Raw genomic sequence first — 21,678 nt, forward strand, 5'->3', positions numbered from 1 at the left:
TTCAAATATAGGACTATTTTATATCGTTTTATAGATACACCTCTCCTGAATCGAACCACATTGTCCGATTTCAAAAAGGCTTTACAGCAAAAGCAAAACATTAGATAATGTTAGAGGAGTATATCGTCAAACTATTCACATAGCCATTTTCCGACCAACCACATGCATCACAAATAACCAAAAAACAGCTAAATGCAGCACTAACCTTTGACAATCTTCATCAGATGACACTCCTAGGACATCATGTTACACAATACATGCATTCTTTTGTTCGATAAAGTTCATATTTATATATAAAAACAGCATTTTACATCGGCGCGTGACGTTGACTAACTATTTTTCCTCAAATGCATCCGGTGAAACAGGGCTACAATTTACTAAATTACTATTCGAAAACATTTTTCAAATGTAATATTGTCATTCTAAGATTTATAGATTAACATCTCTTGAAAGCACCTGCAATGCCAGATTTAAAAATAACTTTACTGGGTAATCACACTTTGCGATAAAAGGGGATGCGATACTCAGAAAAATAGGCGCCATCTTGGAACAATCGCATATCAAATCTACTCTTGTATACTATTGTCAATAATCCCTTACCATTGATTATCTTCATCAGAAGGCACTTCTAGGAATCCCAGGTCCACAACAAATGTATTTTCGTTCGAAAAAGTTAATCCTTTATGTCCCAATAGCTTCTTGTTGTTAGCGCGTTCTGAAGGCTGCACCAAATGTACCGTCGTCCGCGGGACTCCTCTCTTACCAAAATGGAAAAAAAACATATTTAAGTTCGTTCAAACATGTCAAACGTTGTATAACATAAATCTTTAGGGCCTTTTTCAACCAGAGCTCCAATAATATTCAAGGGGGATGATTGCATTGTCTTTCAAAACGTTTCGAAAGGGGAGGGTAGCCAGGGGCGCCGGCGTCATAATGGTGATGGCCCTCCCCATGTGACCACGTTCCACAGACTCTCATTCTGTCAGTTTTCACAGTAAAAGACTCAAATCACTTTGTAAAGACTGGGGACATCTAGTGGAAGCCATAGGAAGTGCTCAATGAACCATAGCTCACGGTGTGATTTATAGGCAAAGTGATGAAGTTGAGTCCGCAATTCAGAATTCCACATCCTGTTACGATCTGTCTCGGGGTTTTGACTGCCATATGAGTTCTGTTATACTCACAGACACCATTCAAACAGTTTTAGAAACTTTAGGGTGTTTTCTATCCACAACTTATATGCATATCCTAGCTTCTGAGTTTGAGTAGGAGGCCGTTTAAAATGGGCACAAATTTTTTTCAAAAATCGCTGTAGCGCCCCCTATCCTAGGCGAACTTCAAGAGGCTAACTAACTAAATAATCACAGAAATGCATAAACACACAAACAGTAGATATGGTTACAAGGAAATGATAGGGGAGGTTCCCTAGTGGGCTAAGCCGATATAACAGATTGGTGGACAAAGGGAAGTGGGTGTGGACTGAAAAGCACGAAAGACAAAAAGGAATCACTTCACAGTTGATAATTATATTATTTGAAATGCTAACCCTTTGCACATGATTTCTCACTCATCGTGATCTCTGTTGGAATCGTCCGTCTGTCTGTTGGAGAGTTCATCCAAGAGTCTCTCTCTCTGCTTCCCTGAAGATCAAGGTCTTTCGTGGTTAGAATGGATACTTGAGAGTACTATTCAGAAATGTTCTCATTGATAGATGTTTCAGTGGTTTTCGGTCTTCGCATCCCAGGTTGACATCATTTCTAGCTGCAGACTAGTAATTGGTATCTAAGATTTGCTCTTATTCGGTCGGGATCGATAGTCTCAGAGTTTAACCATTTCCAGCCGTGTAGCCAATGCTCCACATGGTATGGTTAGGAATTCAACAACCATTGAAACGTTAGCTTATACTGAGGTTTTTGTGGTCTGAAGAGGATTTCCTCAGGAGGGGGTTTTATTCGTAACAGTAGGAAAGGGCTGTTCCATGACGCCAGATCATGTCTGTGCTCACGGGGGTGGGCAATGACTTAGTTAAACTTCAAAGGGAATCCAATTCCTTCACATTAAAGGTTTAACATCATATTACATAATTTCACAAATGTTCATCTTTAATCATTCATCTTATACACAAATTAGATGCGAACCCCATATTTTAGAAATGTACATATTCAGAGATATAGTTATGTGTGTTTCCTGTCCTCTCTGAGGTCACCAAATTAAACACACTCGTCATACCCGTCCCTTAACCGTCCACGGACCATTTCCACCTTCTCACAAGAGGACACTACCTAGCTATTCATCTCATTAAACAAACTACTGTGACCTGACCTAGCTGTTCATCTCATTAAACAAACTACTGTGACCTGACCTAGCTGTTCATCTCATTAAACAAACTAATGTGACCTGACCTAGCTGTTCATCTCATTAAACAAACTGCTGTGACCTAGCTGTTCATCTCATTAAACAAACTACTGTGACCTGACCTAGCTGTTCATCTCATTAAACAAACTAATGTGACCTGACCTAGCTGTTCATCTCATTAAACAAACTACTGTGACCTGACCTAGCTTTTAATCTCATTAAACAAACTACTGTGACCTGACCTAGCTATTCATCTCATTAAACAAACTACTGTGACCTGACCTAGCTGTTCATCTCATTAAACAAACTACTGTGACCTGACCTAGCTGTTCATCTCATTAAACAAACTAATGTGACCTGACCTAGCTGTTCATCTCATTAAACAAACTACTGTGACCTAGCTGTTCATCTCATTAAACAAACTACTGTGACCTGACCTAGCTGTTCATCTCATTAAACAAACTAATGTGACCTGACCTAGCTGTTCATCTCATTAAACAAACTAATGTGACCTGACCTAGCTGTTCATCTCATTAAACAAACTACTGTGACCTAGCTGTTCATCTCATTAAACAAACTACTGTGACCTGACCTAGCTGTTCATCTCATTAAACAAACTAATGTGACCTGACCTAGCTGTTCATCTCATTAAACAAACTACTGTGACCTGACCTAGCTATTCATCTCATTAAACAAACTAATGTGACCTGACCTAGCTGTTCATCTCATTAAACAAACTACTGTGACCTGACCTAGCTGTTCATCTCATTAAACAAACTACTGTGACCTGACCTAGCTGTTCGTCTCATTAAACAAACTACTGTGACCTGACCTAGCTGTTCGTCTCATTAAACAAACTAATGTGACCTGACCTAGCTGTTCATCTCATTAAACAAACTACTGTGACCTAGCTGTTCATCTCATTAAACAAACTACTGTGACCTGACCTAGCTGTTCATCTCATTAAACAAACTACTGTGACCTGACCTAGCTATTCATCTCATTAAACAAACTACTGTGACCTGACCTAGCTATTCATCTCATTAAACAAACTACTGTGACCTGACCTAGCTATTCATCTCATTAAACAAACTACTGTGACCTGACCTAGCTATTCATCTCATTAAACAAACTACTGTGACCTGACCTAGCTATTCATCTCATTAAACAAACTAATGTGACCTGACCTAGCTATTCATCTCATTAAACAAACTACTGTGACCTGACCTATCTATTCATCTCATTAAACAAACTACTGTGACCTGACCTAGCTATTCATCTCATTAAACAAACTACTGTGACCTGACCTAGCTATTCATCTCATTAAACAAACTACTGTGACCTGACCTAGCTGTTCATCTCATTAAACAAACTACTGTGACCTAGCTGTTCATCTCATTAAACAAACTACTGTGACCTGACCAAGCTGTTCATCTCATTAAACAAACTACTGTGACCTGACCTAGCTATTCATCTCATTAAACAAACTACTGTGACCTGACCTAGCTGTTCATCTCATTAAACAAACTACTGTGACCTGACCTAGCTGTTCATCTCATTAAACAAAGTTTATTTGTTTTAACTGGGACATTATAGGCATATATTTTGTATGTTAATAGCCATATTATACAATAAATTGTGTGTGTATGTACTGTACTGCCCACCACCCTATCCAACCTGGGCAAGAAGAACACCTATGTGAGAAAGCTGTCGACTACAGCTCGGCTTTCAACACCATAGTACCCCCCAAGCTCATCACTAAGCTTGTAGCCCTGGGACTGAACCCCTCCCTGTGCAACAGGGTCCTAGACTTCCTGACAGGTCGCCCCCATGTGGTGAGGATAGGCAACAACACCTCTGCCATGCTGACCCTCAACACGTGGCCCCTCAGGGGTGTGTGCTCAGCCCCCTCCTGCACTCCCTGTTCACCCATGACTGCGTGGTTACGCACTACTCCAACTCTTATCATCCAGTTTGCTGACGACACAACAGTGGTGATTACCAACAGTGATTACCAACAACGACGAGAAAGCCTACAGGGAGGAGGTTAGTGCCCTGGCGGAGTGGTGGGAATAACCTCTCCCTGGACAACAGGAGACAGCGGAGAGAGCACACCACCATCAACATCGACGGGGCCACAGTGGAGAGGGTCAAAAGTGTCAAGTTCCTTGGCGTGCACATCACTGACGACCTGAAATGCTACCACCTCACCAACATCGTGGTGAAGAAGGCACATCAGCACCTCTTCAACTACAGGAGGCTGAAGAAATTTGGCAGATGCACCATCAACAACATTCTGTCGGGCTACATCCCCACCTGGCAGGGAAACTGCAGCGCCTGCAACCGCAGCTCCCGCAATCACAACACCTGCAACCGCACCGCCCGCATCCGCACCGCCCGCAACTGCAATGCCCGCAACCGCAACTCCCACAACCGCAATGCCCATAACCGAAACGCCCGCAAACGCAGCGCCCGCAAACGCCCCGCCCGCAAACGCCCCGCCCGCACCCACATTGGTCTCCAGAGGGTGGTGCAGTCAGTCCAACGCATCACCGGGGGTACACTGCCTGCCCTCCAGGACATCTACAGCACCTGGTGTCACAGGAAGGCCAAGAAGATCATCAAGGTCCCCAGCCACCCAAGCCGCGGCCTTCTCAGCCCAGGTCATCAGACTGTTGAACAGCCACCACTAACCATCCACCGCCCAGTTACTAGCCGGCTAAAACCCGGAACTCTACCCTGCACCTTAGAGACTGCTGCCCCATGTATATAGACATTGAACACTGGTCACTTTAATAATATTTACATTGTGTTTTACACACTTTATATGTAAATACTGTATTCTAATCAAGGCTCATCTTTTATAACTACTGCTGTACACACCTTTTCTATTCACATGCTGTCCATACTGTCTACACACACCATTTACATATACAGTTGAAGTCGGAAGTTTACATACACCTTAGCCAAATAAATTTTAACTCCGTTTTTCACAAATCCTTCACAACTCCCTGTCTTAGGACAGTTAGGATCACCACTTTATTTTAAGAATGTGAAATGTCAGAATAATAATAGAGAGAATGATTTATTTCAGCTTTTATTTCTTTCATCACATTCCCGGTGGGTCAGAAGTTTGCATATCCTCAATTAGTATTTGGTAGCATTGCCTTTAAATTGTTTAACTTGGGTGAAACGTTTCGGGTAGCATTCCACAAAATTCCCACAATCAGTTGGGTGAATTTTGGCCCATTCCTCCAGACAGAGCTGGTGTAACTGAGTCAGGTATGTAGGCCTCCTTGCTCGCACACACTTTTTCAGTTCTGCCCACAAATGTTCTATAGGATTGAGGTCAGGGCTTTGTGATGGCCACTCCAATACCTTGACATAGTTGTCCTTAAGCCATTTTGCCACAATTTTGGAAGTATGCTTGGGGTCATTGTCCATTTGGAAGACCCATTTGCAACCAAGCTTTAACTTCCTGGCTGATGTCTTGAGATGTTGCTTCAATATATCCACATAATTTACCTTCCTCGTGATGTCATCTATTTTGTGAAGTGCACCAGTCCCTCCTGCAGCTAAGCAGCCCCACAACATGATGCTGCCACCCCCGTGCTTCACGGTTGATATGGTGTTCTTTGGCTTGCAAGCCTCCCCCTTTTTCCTCCAAACATAACAATGGCCATTATGGCCAAACAGTTATATTCTTGTTTCATCATTCCAGAGGACGTTTCTCCAAAAAGTACAATCTCTGTCCCCATGTGCAGTTGCAAAACCTAGTCTGGCTTTTTTATGGCGGTTTTGGAGCAGTGGCTTCTTCCTTGCTGAGCGGCCTTTCAGGTTACGTCGATATAGGACTCGTTTTGCTGTGGATATAGATACTTTTGTACCTGTTTCCTCCAGCATCTTCACAAGGTCCTTTGCTATTGTTCTGGGATTGATTTGCACTTTTCGCACCAAAGAACGTTCATCTCTAGGTGACAGAATGCGTTTCCTTCCTGGGCGTTATGACGGCTGCGTGGTCCCATGGTGTTTATACTTGCATACTATTGTTTGTACAGATGAACGTGGTACCTTCAGGCATTTGGAAATTGCTCCCAAGGATGAACCAGACTTGTGTTTTTTTTCCGAGGTCTTGGCTGATTTCTTTTGATTTTCCCATTATGTCAAGCAAAGAGGCACTGAATTTGAAGGTAGGCCTTGAAATACATCCACAGATACACCTCCAATGGACTCAAATTATGTCAATTAGCCTATCAGAAGCTTCTAAAGCCATGACATCATTTTCTGGAATTTTCCAAGCTGTTTAAAGGCACAGTCAACTTAGTGTGTGTAAACTTCTGACCCACTGGAATTGTGATACAGTGAGTTATAAGTGAAATAATCTGTCTGTAAACAATTGTTGAAAAAATGACTTGTGTCATGCACAAAATAGATGTCCTAAACAACTTGCCGAAACTTTGGTTTGTTAACAAGAAATTTGTGGAGTGGTTGAAAAATGAGTTTTAATGACTCCAACCTAAGTGTATGTAAACTTCCGACTTCAACTGTATATTCCATTCTGATATTTCAAATATTATTTTACTTGTGGATGATGTGTGTATTGTTATTGTACTGCTAGATATTACTGCACTGTTGGAGCTAGAAACAGAAGCATTTCACTGTACCTGAGATAACATCTGCAAATCTGTATACTTACCAATAAATGTTGATTTGATTTGTATGTGTGTGTGTGTGTGTGTGTGTGTGTGTGTGTGTGTGTGTGTGTGTGTGTGTGTGTGTGTGTGTGTGTGTGTGTGTGTGTGTGTGTGTGTGTGTGTGTGTGTGTGTGTGTGTGTGTGTGTGCAAAGCTTCTTGTTTTATTTTGATTTCAGGCATTTTTACTCCCCAGTGAAATGTTATTTTTACTCCTGAATCTTGGGCACCTCCATTGGGATTATTCAGTTGCATTGCATCGCATTTCCTCATTATACTGTTACAACATTATTACATATATGCTCTTTTTGTTCTGCTTGTAGATGGAAGCAGATTAATCCTAAAAACACATACTAAGCTGTTGCTGCAGTCTTGAAAAATTGTTGTACAGCCAAAACATTGACAATTAAATGTCTCCTTTTTTTTGCACTTGCCTAAGTTTTCTATGCAGTGTTTATCCCTACGGGGATTCCCATTTACTGTGTAGCGCTGATATCTGTTTATTATCCATTCCTAAGTGCCTAGTAAACATGTATGCAAATTACTTTCGACAGAGGGCTTGATAATGGATGTGACTCAATTAACTTCCTCCTGCTCCTTTTTCCTGAGTCATTTATATCCATCTGTTCTCTTCTCTCATTACCACATCTCTTTATTACAGTTCCACCACCCAGAATCTCACTATTTTATGTTGTCGCTATACATATGAGCCTGGTCATCTATGTACAGTGCCTCGGAAAGTATTCAGACCCCTTGACTTTTTCAGCATTTTGTTTTGTTACAGCCTTATTCTAAAATTGATTAAATTGTTTCTTTCCCCTCATCAATCTACACACAATACCCAATTGTGACAAAGCAAAAACAGGTTTTTCGAAATGTTTGCTAATTTATTACAAATTAAAAACAGAAATATTACATTTACAAAAGTATTCAGACCCTTTGCTCAGTACTTTGTTGAAGCACCTTTGGCAGCGATTACAGCCTCGAGTCTTCTTGGGTGTGATGCTACAAGCTTGGCACACCTGTATTTGGGGAGTTTCTCCCATTATTCTCTGCAGAAACTCTCAAGCTCTGTTAGGTTGGATGGGGAGCGTCGCTGCACAACTATTTTCAGGTCTCCAGAGATGTTCGATCGGGTTCCATGCTCTGGCTGGGCCAATCAAGGACATTCAGAGACTTGTCCCGAAGCCACTCCTGTGTTGTCTTGGCTGTGTGCTTAGGGTCATTGTCCTGTTCGAAATTGATCCTTCGCCCCAGTCTGAAGTCCTTAGCGCTCTGGAGCAGGTTTTCATCAAGAATCTCTCTGTACTTTGCTCCTTTCCCTCGATCCTGACTAGTCTCCCAGTCGCTGGAGATGAAAAACATCCTCACAGCATGATGCTGCCACCACCATCCTACACCGTAGTGACGGTGCCAGATTTCCTCCAGACGTGACGCTTTGCATTCAGGGCAAAAAGTTCAATCTGAGAGTCTTTAGGTCAGAGAGTCTTTAGGTGCCTTTTGGCAAACTCGAGGCAGGCTTTCTTGTGCCTTTGAATGAGGAGTGGCTTCCATCTGGCCACTCTCCATAAATGCCTGATTGGTGGAGTGCTTCAGAGATGGTTGTCCTTCTGAAAGGCTCTCCCTTCTCCACAGTGGAACTCTAGAGCTCTGTCAGAGTGACCATCGGGTTCTTGGTTACCTTCCTGACCAAGGGCCTTCTACTTCAATTGCTCAGATTGGCCGGGTGGCCAGTTCTAGGAAGAGTCTTAGTGGTTCCAAACGTCTTCCATTTAAGAATTGTCAATTCCTTTGACCTCAGGGCTTGGTTTTTGCTCTGACATGCACTGTCAACTGTGCTACCTTATATAGACAGGTGTGTGCCTTTCCAAATCAATAGAATTTACCACAGGTGGACTCCAGTCAAGTTGCAAAAACATCTCAAGGATGATCAACGGAAACAGGTTGCATCTGAGCTCAATTTCGAGTCTCATAGCAAAGGGTCTGTATACTTATGTAAATAAGTTATTTCCTTTTTTTAATTTTTAATACATTTGCAAGAATGTATAAAAACCTGCTTTTGCTTTGTCATTTTGGGCTATTGTGTGTAGATTGCTGAGGAATGTTTTGTATTTCATCTATTTTAGAATAAGGTTGTAATGTAATAAAATGTGGAAAAAGTCAAGGGGTCTGAATACTTTCCGAATGCACTGTATGTGCTTTAGCCAACCCCTCTGACTGTCATTGTCATGCCATACAGGTTTCTGTAAGACAAAGGACAAATTATACCCTGGTCCCAGATCTGTAGGATTAGGGTTAAAGCTAAGGCATGACAACAGTAGTCAGATGATTTAGCTAAAGCACACACCGATCATTGTACTAGAACCAATTTAGCTATTTCTTGATGATTGTTTTTCATCTGTGTGTGTTTTGTGTAGGTCAGACTTTGCTATGATCTACAACGACCGGTCAGTCCAGGAGAGCCACCACATCAGTGCTGCGTTCCATCTTCTACAGGACGACCAATCCAACATCTTCATGAACCTCTCCAGAGAACAGTGGATGTAGGAGTGATGTACTCTATCAATATGCTGTGAGACAGACAGACAGACAGACAGACAGACAGACAGACAGACAGACAGACAGACAGACAGACAGACAGACAGACAGACAGACAGACAGACAGACAGACACAAGCAAACCCAACCACAACTCTGCTTGGAGCAGCACAAATCTGTTACCATGGGAACAGGGAAACCCATCAGGACAGTCTGGAAAGGTTAGATGGGTGTGTTTATGCGTTTGTGTGTGAAAGGGCAGTCTGGAAAGGTTAGATGGGTGTGTTTCTGTGTGTGTGACAGGGAGCTGCGAGCGCTGGTGATAGAGATGGTGTTGGCTACAGACATGTCGTCTCACCTTGTCCAGGTCAAAGCCATGACGGGGTGTCTGCAGCAGCATGAAGGGTACGTGCTGCTCCACACTTTACCCAGGTCACATCATCCGAGATGTAGATTATGGTGGTACAGATGTAGGATCTTAATTTGAGACAATTTGCTACAGCAGGAAAATAATCCTGCAGCGACAGGAAATGTGAAGTATTATGTGGATTATAATGAATGTATGGGTTGTATAATTTTCGTTAGAGCAAGTCAAGTCTGACATTTTTAAATGGAAATGACAAACGTTAGAAGACTTTTTAATCCTCAAATATACTACAAGTTTGCATTTCCTGCCATGCAGGGAAATTCTCAGCAACAAAATAGTGATCAAATTAACTGTAGGCCTACTAGATAGCACATTGTGGGAAAGGTACTATGAGAAAGGTACTATATTAAATGTCATCATATTTTTTTAGACATATTGATGGATTTCATTCCTGTTACTACTTGAAGAGCAATTTATTTTTCATAACTTAAAATGAATATGCTGTGTAACTCTCCCATTAACTCCAATGATTAACATGACAGCCAAAGCAGCTCAAATTCTGTTCTGGTCCATATCTAGCAGTCACTCGTGGTCATTTGTTTCCTGTGGTCAACAGCATAGACAAACCAAAAGCGCTGTCCCTACTACTGCACACTGCAGACATCAGCCACCCCTCCAAGCCCTGGAGTCTACACTCTCGCTGGACCAAAGCCCTGATGGACGAGTTCTTCAGACAGGTAGGACCCATGGAGGAACTTACAACTAGGTACAGGGTTTTCTTGACTGTTTCAGTTTTAGATAGTATTTGGTACTGTGTTGGTTCTGGATCGTCTTGTGTATTGTGTCAGTCCTGAATTATCTTGCTCGTTGTTGATTGTCTTTGAAACATATTTTCTCTCTTTCTGTTTCTCTGAGGGTGACAGAGAGGCAGAGCTTGGTCTTCCCTTCTCTCCACTGTGTGATCGGAACAGCACCCTGGTCGCAGAGTCACAAATAGGCAAATTATAAGACATTACTGCACATGGTCATCACTGAGTCATCCATTTGAGTCATCACTGAGTCATCCCTGAGTCATCATCAACAATCAATATATATGCTCTCATTTTATATACTTTGGACAATGCATATTGTCTAAAGCACATATGCAGGTTGTGTATGAAGATGTGATCTTTAACGTGTAAAAAAAGGGTTGTTACATAATGTATAATATTAGTATTATTAGACATACATGTTAGTCATTTAGCAGACGCTCTTATCCAGAGCCACTTGTAGTAGTAAGTGCATACATTTTCATACTAAGTAGCAATTTTTTTCCTAGTGTTATAGCTAACAATACTGTTTTTGTGCGCAGGTTTCATAGACTTCATAGTAGACCCTACGTTCTCCTTACTGACTGACGTGGCTGAGAAGATAGTCATTCCCCTGGTGGAAGACAACCCTGGCCCACCGGACCCCTGCAATCGACATAGGTGGCATTCAAAGCATGTTTATAAGACTAGAACCCCAGCTGAGACATTAGTTAGCTAGTTGGTTTCTTAACTTGTACCTACACACAACAAATACTTTCAAACACTTGGGCTGCTGTACAATAGAACCAATGGAATAGTTCCAAAAGCACTAACACAAATCTAAATCAAGCACAACCCAATTACATTTGACATATGTGTTTGACTCAGGTCTGATGTATTTCTTGTCTTTTTTTCAGTAATCTGTGGAAGGAGAGTTCCAGAGGACTACAGTGGAGCTTGTCTCACATCACCTCAGAACTGGTCAGCTTCAGATCCACCTGGACACGACATACAGAAGACAACAAGTTCAAATGGAAGGGGAGCGGCTCCAATGGTAATGTGACAGATTTCTATTAACACCTTGTTGTAGCTCAGGTGGGCAATCTTACCTTGCCAGGCATGGCTGGTTAGGGTGGTGTATTGACGCTTGGCTGGAATCCCGACACCAGCTGTCGCAGTGTATGATTGATTGCTCACCCCTTGGCTTGGCTCTATGAATACTCAGTGTGTGCATCCCAAACGACACCCTATTCCCTATGCAGTACACTACTTTCGACCAGGGCTCTGGTCGAAAGTAGTTGATTATATAGGGAATAGGGATCCATTTGGGGCGCAGGCAGTGTCTCTCTTTGATTTCCAAAAAGATTGAGGAGATATCAAGGAGATGAACAGACATACAGTAAGCCCTGTTTATACCTGGTACTAACATCCATCTTGTGTCTGGATCATGTCCACATTCTGATTATGCCCACATTTTCAGCCAGGTTTAGATGATTAAAAGAAGCATTATGAACTGATTTCGATCTGATCTTATAAGTGTAAATGGACAAGACCAGTATTTCAATCAAACTATCATAATATCATGCTATCATACCATCATGCTATCATATGATCATCCTATCATATTATCATGCTATTATGCTATCATATCATACTGTCATACCATCATGCTATCATTATTTATTTATTTTATTTACCGTTATTTTACCAGGTAAATTGACTGAGAACACGTTCTCATTTACAGCAGCGACCTGGGGAATAGTTACCATCACCATCATGCTATCATACCATCATGCTATCAACCCATCATGCTATCATACATCATGCTATCATGCTATCATACCATCATGCTATCATGCTATCGTACCATCATGCTATCATACCATCATACTATCATGCTATCATACCATCATGCTATCAAACCATCATGCTATCATACCATCATGCTATCATACCATCATACCATGATGCTATCGTACATCATGCTATCGTACCATCATGCTATCATACTATCATACCATCATGCTATCATACCATCATACTATCATGCTATCATACCATCATACTATCATACCATCATACTATAATCATACTAAATATACTTTAATCCTCTTCCCCGCTCAGGGCTCTTGGATCAGATCATGTCGAAGGAGCCGGCGGCTGGTGAAGACAATGAGCTCTCTGAACAACTGCTGCAGTCCCCTTCTGATGATGCTAAACAGTAGATAGGCCTCTCATGTAGTATGATGCCTATGTAAACGATATGTAAACGGAGGGTTGGGGAGTAACTGTTTACATGTAATCATTTACATGTAATCTGATAATAATACAAAAATGTAACTGTAATCAGCTACTTTACCAGCTAAATGGATTACAATTACTTTTGAAAAACTAGATGATTACTTATTCGATTACTTTTAAATTCAGAAAGGATGTTTGGGAAATAATACAGTATGCCACCTTTCTGTTTCTCAATGACATTCAATTCAGCACTGAAAAAAGGTGCCAGTTTAAGTTTGTTCCACCTGGTTTGATGGATCCTTTTCATCTTCTTCTGATGTCTCTTAAGGGGAAAGTAATCAGTTGACATTACTGAGTGGAGGGGTAAGTAATCCAAAAGTAACTGAAAGTAATCAGATTATGTTACTGAGTTAAGGGGAAAGTAATCAGTTGACATTACTGAGTGGAGGGGTAAGTAATCCAAAAATAACTGAAAGTAATCAGATTATGTTACTGAGTTAAGGGGAAAGTAATCCAAAAAGTAACTGAAACTGAGTTTGGGCATCCAAAAGTTAAGTTACTGATTACAATTTAACTGTAACTGTAACTGTAACCGATTACATTTAGAAAGTAATCTATCTAACCCTGTGTAAATTATAGTAATTTAATGAAGATTACCAAAACATGCTGGTCATGTTATATGCTACTTACCATACATGTTTTTGGTTTGCTTGCAATCACACATTGTTTAACCAGTTATGAAAACTTTCATGGAGAAACTTAGCAAAGAACATGTATCATGGGTAACATGGGTAGCATGTATGTTACATGGAATAGATGGGTAATGTCAGAGGTGCCAGCACTGAAAGGCTGGCCTTATCATGTGGAAGATGTGCGATGTAATCATGTGACTGTTGTTGTTGATGTAAAATACAACTAGACAAAGGGTTTTCTACTTCTTTATATTCTACCCGTACCACTGAGGAGATGTTGATGTGCTTTATATTCTACCCGTACCACTGAGGAGATGTTGATGTGCTTTATATTCTACCCGTACCACTGAGGAGATGTTGATGTGCTTTATATTCTACCCGTACCACTGAGGAGATGTTGATGTGCTTTATATTCTACCCGTACCACTGAGGAGATGTTGATGTGCTTTATATTCTACCCGTACCACTGAGGAGATGTTGATGTGCTTTATATCCTACCCGTACCACTGAGGAGATGTTGATGTGCTTTATATTCTACCCGTACCACTGAGGAGATGTTGATGTGCTTTATATTCTACCCGTACCACTGAGGAGATGTTGATGTGCTTTATATTCTACCCGTACCACTGAGGAGATGTTGATGTGCTTTATATTCTACCCGTACCACTGAGGAGATGTTGATGTGCTTTATATTCTACCCGTACCACTGAGGAGATGTTGATGTGCTTTATATTCTACCCGTACCACTGAGGAGATGTTGATGTGCTTTATATTCTACCCGTACCACTGAGGAGATGTTGATGTGCTTTATATTCTACCCGTACCACTGAGGAGATGTTGATGTGCTTTATATTCTACCCGTACCACTGAGGAGATGTTAATGTGCTTTATATTCTACCCGTACCACTGAAGAGATGTTGATGTTCTTTATATTCTACCCGTACCACTGAGGAGATGTTGATGTGCTTTATATTCTACCCGTACCACTGAGGAGATGTTAATGTGCTTTATATTCTACCCGTACCACTGAGGAGATGTTGATGTTCTTTACATTCTACCCGTACCACTGAGGACATGTTGAAGAGCGATTCTTTATCTAATTCTTCATCTGCTTTCTTTGAATCCAAAGAATTGGAATCGTGAACTATACTGAACATACAGGATATCAGTAGCCATTGTCCCAGATCATTAGCCAACTCTTCTGACTATCAGCCAGGAACATAGCCTGGCGACCCATCTATAGCCAAACTAGCGTTTCTTCTCCTTGATGAGTCTTGATTTGCTTGCCTCCCTTAAGTTTTGTAGAATGCGGACACATTCTGATCATTCTGATTGGTTCCAGAAACCGGTGGGTTGGGCCAGAGCCAGCCTACATGTTGACCGTATCAACTTGATACTCTGATTGGTTAGATTGGTTAGAGACAATCCAATCACTGATTCAATTGTTTTGTACAACGCACCTCATTTTAACACCAGCACAAATTACTTCTAGGATGGCAGTTTCAGATTTCAGGATGGCACGGTCATAGAGCAGAATAATTAAATTCAAGATGACACGTCAGGCAACCCAGAACTGCCATACTGTACAAGTCTTATATCTTTAATGTTGTGATTCTGAGGCCGTCCTAATATGGACAAAGCACATCAAAGGCATGACAGACAGTAATAGTCAGAAGAGTTGAATGAAGCTCTGCAGATCTGGGACCAGGCTGAAATATCTGTCCAATCCTTCAGCAGAGTCCTGTTCTCTGATCCTCCAGTAGGAGGAGACAAAACTGTGGGAAGGAAGATTGAACCGGGCAACAGTGGTATTATGAAATGCATTGGGTGAAAACTGGTCACGTTGTGAAATATTTGTGTTTTATGCTCGCAGCACCACGTCTATTGAATAATTGATAATAGGGTTTTGTTATTGGCATGAATTAAAATGGATTATAAATTGGGCGGTTCGAGCCCTGAATGCTGATTGGCTGACAATCGTGGTATTTCAGACCGTATACCACAGGTATGACAAAACATTTATTTGTACTTCTCTAATCACATTGGTAACCAGTTTACAATAGCAATAAGGCACCTTTGAGGTTTGTGATATATGGCCAACATACCACAGCTAAGGGCTGTATCCAGGCACTCCGCTTTGCGTCTTGCCTAAGAACAACCCTTAGCCGTGGTATATTGGCCATATACCACACCCCCATGGGCCTTATTGCTTAATTATAGCATGGATTATGATTGGAATAATATGTTTTGTTTAAAGAAGTAAACACAAACGCTTGTCCAATTTCAACACTTTATTGTATCAAACCATTTTTTTTTATTACATATGTAATCATTACCAAGTCAAACAAAGTTGAACTAAAATGCAGATATAGATGGATTTCATGTACCGTAATTTATCATTAATAAAATTAAATAAATTCACAATCTTTTATGGTGTTCATACATTGAAAATGAATTACAAGATAATGTTTTTAACAAATGTAGAGTGTTCAATGCTAAAAAACTGGAAAACTTTCTAAAAGCAGAATATAATTGTGGGTCAGATTCCCGGGACCAACCATACATAAAACGTAGGAACACATGACTGTAAGTATATTACTTTTGTGTTGAAATCCTTATACCTGTCTAATTCACTAGACCTCTTTAAAATGACATAATGTCGTTCATTTGCTGTGTACTATACATACAGTACATTGAAGTAACAAGCCTAATCTGTCATCAAAATGACATGATGACACTGACGAATATTAGGTCTAAAATGTCACCCAATCAGGACCCTAATGTCACATCAGTGAAGCAGAGTATGGGATTGAACTAGTGGGAAATAAATATCATTACCAAAGATTAAAAAAAGTTACATATGCTTCTGGATGTTGTTATGGTAAAGAAAACAATACGATATACTTATATACTGGTAGTGGAATAAAAACTCTGAATTACTGTATGTACTGGGGGAAGTACAGAACTAAGGAGTGTGTAGTACTAAAGTTGTACTATGCATGACTGGTATGTCAATAGACACGTAAATAAATGTTGTTTTAGTTTTTAAAGGTCAAAGTTCACCCAGAGTCCTGTCCAATGACATGGTCCCTTAATCAGATATGTCATGGAGACTTCAGAGACTCAAATAGACGGAGACTCAAAACACACTGATCACAGCTCCAGATTGGATCATTGATGATTCCCAGGATGCCTCCCAAATAAGCACAGTGTCCCCTATAATACAGTAGTACACTACTCCATTTGGCTCTGGTCAAAGGTAGTGCACTATATGAGGAATGATGTGCCCTAAGTGATGCAGTAATACTGCCCTGTGACTCTTAAAAATAGACAATGTTATTGCTTCTCAATGGGAACAATATTTCAGGTGTCGTGGCACAAATATCAATAAGGACGAAATGCTGCTCTTGTTGTTGTTGTTTATGCGAGTCTCTTTTGACCCACCGAGGTCTAGTTCCTTCAAGAGTCCTGGACGGAATGCGTAAAACATCAAATCAATCTTAGAATAATCTTGAGACAATGTTTGGATTTATGAGTAATATACAGGGGCCATATTAGACATGTGAGTGCTAGGCTGTTACAGTTTGTGTATACAACAAACCAAAAAATGTCATGAAAAATAGCCAAATATTTCCTGTCCTGGTTTGGAACATTAGACAATTAGTTACAGATTAGTTACAGATTAGTAGGGGCAACCAAATGAGTAAAGCAATACAAACAATAAACTGTATAATGGACTCAGATCATAAATTAACGCCTAGTCATCTCTCCACCTGCACGGTATAGTACCTGGCCGGACATATACCCTGATGGCTCCGTATCTACAGTGTGTTTGTTTATCAAAAGGATGATCACTTGTCTGTCTGTTGTCTGTAGTTATTGACTGAACATCAGGTCCCAAATGGCAACCTATTCCCTACATAGTGCACTATTTTTGACCAGAGCCCTATGGGAATAGGGATCCATTTGGGACACACAGGTTGGTGTGGAGGCTGTTCCATGGTTCTATTTGTCTTCTTTTTCCTGGCTGGGTTTCTTTGTTTTCTTCTCCTCTGGACTCGCTGTGGACGCAGATTTTGTGTCTGTGGTTGAAATATTTGACACATATGCACACACACAGGGAGAGAAAGAGGGAGAGAGGGAGAGAAAGATAGAAAGATGGAGAGAGATAAATCAGTGAGATCAGGCTAGATATTTGAGAGCTTGTGAGCTTATTCCTACAGTATTTCTTTGACATTTTTTTAATTATACATTTCTTAAAATATTGATCCACGTAAAATTTTTGAGTCAATATGCAGTAGGTTATAAAAAATGCTCCATTGTTGGCACACAATCAAACTATTGCAGGCATATTGCAAAATGTTGCTGTGTTCTGAAGCTACTTGATCAAAGCACTATTGCAGATGTTTGCTTCATTATTATGCAAAATGAAGCCAAATCGTTAAATAGTTTAACAGATGAAAATAAACACTGTCTTGCTGAATTCTAAAGATTCCCATTGATGATATCAAAGGGATTAGGATAGTGTAACACTACTGTCTGCCATGGGTGCAGGGGCTCCACCTACCTGCTTGTGTGTGTTGTTTTTGTTGTGATGATGATGTTGCTGCCATGGGGACGGTGGAACATCCCACTTCTTCCTTGGAGAGGGAGCACTCATGTCCCCCTGCAGCGTCTGATAGACTGTCACGCGAAAACTCTGCTGGAAACACAGAATAGATGTGGTTAGCAGGTCAATGGAAAGCAGACTGTGAAGAATGGCGCCGGATTGATTCAACAAATCTGATCTGACAAAGTGGATATTCTTTAAATCCATCATGATTGATGTATTGTAACAGGCCCACAATGTGGTGACTAACAAATTAGATATGTGTGTCGGCGAGCAGGGGTTGTAGGAGAGATTTCAATTTTGTACAGATATGAGATGTACATTTTAAAATCGATTATAAATATTGTTTATTTATTTATTGTCCTATCATGATGGAATGGTCCCCAACCCTATAGCCTAGACACCCACCTGAGCGATCCATACACTAAGGAGAAGTCCTTATCTGTTTTATGAGCCTACTGTAAGTAGCCTATACACAGCCAAAACAGAAAGATAAACGCGGTCAGAGACCCACTAAAGCAGCACCGCCCCCTCAAGAGTCTGAGCCTGCCTGGCAGGGTGGGTCCTACAAAGCCAAAGCCCCCTGATGGGAGAGCATAATATACCAGAAATTGCTCAAAGCTGCTAATGAGAACCTTGATGACCTTGTACCTAGCCGGTGGGAGTCCCGGTGGGGTGCCCCCACCCAGGCAGTAGCAGTGCTGACAACACTAGCTGCAGTAACCCATGGGGAGGGGGTCACAGTCGGACATTCAGAGAGGGAGCAAATTATTGTGACTCTGGTGGCACAGAATAATCAAAGGTCTGAATTCACAGAGAATCTTGGGAAAATGGTCGGAACTGGGGACCAGTGTGTTTCAGGAGAAGGGGGTATATTTTTTTGCTGAAATTTGCATGCCTTCTCAAACAGCTGCAACTGTGTATGCGTTCGCACATCAAGTCCTTTTTTTGAGTTGGGCTCGGGGATGGAACAACTGTTGAACATCTGAGCTTGTGGTTGTTTGTGGGGGACTGGAATCGAGTTTGTATGAGTATGTGTATGTGTGTATGTATCCCACATCTGTTGCTATGGGGTAATGATGTTAGGGACAATATAGGATGAATCACAATAATTGTTTGCTAAAATAATAATTGCTTGTCAGAAATATGAATGTTGGAATGTCAATCCTGGTTATAGGTAACTGCCTACAATATTAAGCATATTATTCGTTAATTGTGTAAATTAAGATATACAAGATTTGTTTATATATACATATTTTTTTTACATCTATATATAATACAAATCGAGGTGAGGGTGATAGAAATGCATTTGACGGTTGATCTGCTTCTGTTCTGTGGGTGGCACTGTGTGCTCTTTTCGAAGGAAGGCCCTAGGCCCTAGGATCTGTGGGGGTCGGGGGTGGTCTACCGGTCACTGGGAAGACAATCATGGGATGGGGGAGGGGGGTTTAGCGGGTGGAATAGTGGAGTACAATTGGAGGTTTACTTAGTAGCAATGCAAATATCATGGTACAGCTATATGGACACTCAATCACTATGGTGCTTTTTAATGGCAAGTTTACAAACATATAAACTCAGCAAAAAAAAGAACCGTCCTCTCACTGTCAACTGCATTTATTTTTAGCAAACTTAATAACATGCGTAAATATTTGTATGAACATAACAAGATTCAACAACTGAGACATAAACTGAACAAGATCCACAGACATGTGATTAACAGAAATGAAATAATGTGTCACTGAACAAAGGGGGGGAAAAATCTAAAGTAACAGTCAGTATATGGTGTGGCCACCAGCTGCATTAGTACTGCAATGCATCTTCTCCTCATGGACTGCACCAGATTTGCCAGTTCTTGGTGTGAGATGTTACTCCACTCTTCCACCAAGGCACCTGCAAGTTCCCGGACATTTCTTGGAACATTTCCGATCCAACAGGTCCAGAGATGCTCAATGGGATTGGGATCCGGGCTCTTCGCTGGCCATGGCAGAACACTGACATTCCTGTCTTGCAGGAAATCACGCACAGAACGAGCAGTATGTCTGGTGGCATTGTCATGCTGGAGGGTCATGTCAGGATGAGCCTTTAGGAAGGGTACCACATGAGGGAGAAGGATGTCTTCCCTGTAACACAAAGTGTTGAGATTGCCTGTAATAACAACAAGCTCAGTCCGATGATGCTGTGACACACCGTCCCAGACCATGAAGTGCCCTCCACCTCCAAATCTATACCGCTCCAGAGTACAGGCCTCGGTGTACAGGCCTCGGTCATTCCTTCGACGATAAACGCAAATCCGACCATCACCCCTGGTGAGACAAAACCACGACTCGTCAGTAAAGAGCACTTTTTGCCAGTCCTGTCTGGTCCAGCGACGGTGGGTTTGTGCCCAAAGGCGACGTTGTTGCCGGTGATGTCTGGTGAGGACCTGCCTTAGAACAGGCCTACAAGCCCTGTCAAGCCTCTCTCAGCCTATTGTGGACAGTCTGAGCACTGATGGAGGGATTGTGCGTTCCTGGTGTAACTCGGGCAATTGTTGTTGCCATCCTGTACCTGTCCCTCAGGTGTGATGTCCGGATGTACCGATCCTGTGCAGTTACATGTGGTCTGCCACTGCGAGGACGATCAGCTGTCCGTTCTGTCTCCCTGTAGTGCTGTCTTGTCTCACAGTACGGACATTGCAATTTATTGCCCTGGCCACATCTGCAGTCCTCATGCCTCCTTGCAGCATGCATAAGGCACGTTCACGCAGATGAGCAGGGACCCTGGGCATCTTTCTTTTGGTGTTTTTCAGAGTCAGTAGAAAGGCCTCTTTAGTATTCTAAGTTTTCATAACTGTGACCTTAATTCCCTACCGTCTGTAAGCTGTTAGTGTCTTAACGACCGTTCCACAGATGCATGTTCATGAATTGTTTATGGTTCATTGAACATGCATGGAAAACAGTGTTTAAACCCTTTACAATGAAGATCTGTGAAGTTATTTGGATTTTTACGAATTATCTTTGGAAGACAGTGTCCTGAAAAAGGGACGTTTCTTTTTTTGCTGAGTTTATTATGATAAATAGAATTGAAACTTGTGTCTCATTATGGTAAATGGTGAAATAAGTATAGCCAGTTATAATTGTAATGGCTTAGCAGATAAGAAAAGACGATCAATATTTACTTGGCTAAAAGACAAGGAATATAATATCTATTGCTTACAGGAAACTCATTCAACAATTTTAGATGAAGTTGTGTAGAAAAAGGACTGGGGGAGGCGAAATATACTTCTCTACAAGCAATACAAGACTCTATTATTATGGTGGGAGATTGTAATACTGTTTTAAATACCTCAATGGACCGTAAAGGAAATCACAATGCAAACTATCACCTTCATGCACTTAAGGAAATCACGAATATCATG

General features: G+C 41.3%; 2 protein-coding genes across 3 annotated transcripts in view; one reads left to right on the top strand and one right to left on the bottom strand.

Annotated features, from left to right (window-relative positions):
• Window positions 1–15,982, top strand: part of LOC106583711 (dual specificity calcium/calmodulin-dependent 3',5'-cyclic nucleotide phosphodiesterase 1B) — a 38,583-nt gene extending 22,601 nt beyond the window's left edge. Inside the window, exons 8-13 of the mRNA XM_045705066.2 lie at window positions 9,465–9,590; window positions 9,888–9,989; window positions 10,568–10,688; window positions 10,867–11,420; window positions 11,657–11,793; window positions 12,864–15,982. Coding sequence (XP_045561022.1) covers window positions 9,465–9,590; window positions 9,888–9,989; window positions 10,568–10,688; window positions 10,867–10,959 — 442 coding nt within the window. The 3' untranslated portion in view covers window positions 10,960–11,420; window positions 11,657–11,793; window positions 12,864–15,982. The remainder of the gene's footprint in view (window positions 1–9,464; window positions 9,591–9,887; window positions 9,990–10,567; window positions 10,689–10,866; window positions 11,421–11,656; window positions 11,794–12,863) is intronic.
• Window positions 15,983–16,041: 59 nt separating this feature from the next.
• Window positions 16,042–21,678, bottom strand: part of LOC106583709 (protein phosphatase 1 regulatory subunit 1A) — a 63,868-nt gene continuing 58,231 nt past the window's right edge. Inside the window, exons 7-8 of one of the 2 annotated variants that reach the window (XM_014168229.3) lie at window positions 18,240–18,374; window positions 16,042–17,754 (exon numbers count right to left, since the gene is read on the bottom strand). In XM_014168229.3, coding sequence (XP_014023704.1) covers window positions 17,678–17,754; window positions 18,240–18,374 — 212 coding nt within the window. In that variant the 3' untranslated portion in view covers window positions 16,042–17,677. The remainder of the gene's footprint in view (window positions 17,755–18,239; window positions 18,375–21,678) is intronic. The other variant, XM_014168231.3, reaches the window with a different exon arrangement.

This window comes from Salmo salar, chromosome 22 (genome assembly GCF_965601325.2).
Source record: "Salmo salar chromosome 22, fSalSal1, whole genome shotgun sequence".
In the NCBI taxonomy this organism is placed as follows: domain Eukaryota; kingdom Metazoa; phylum Chordata; class Actinopteri; order Salmoniformes; family Salmonidae; genus Salmo; species Salmo salar.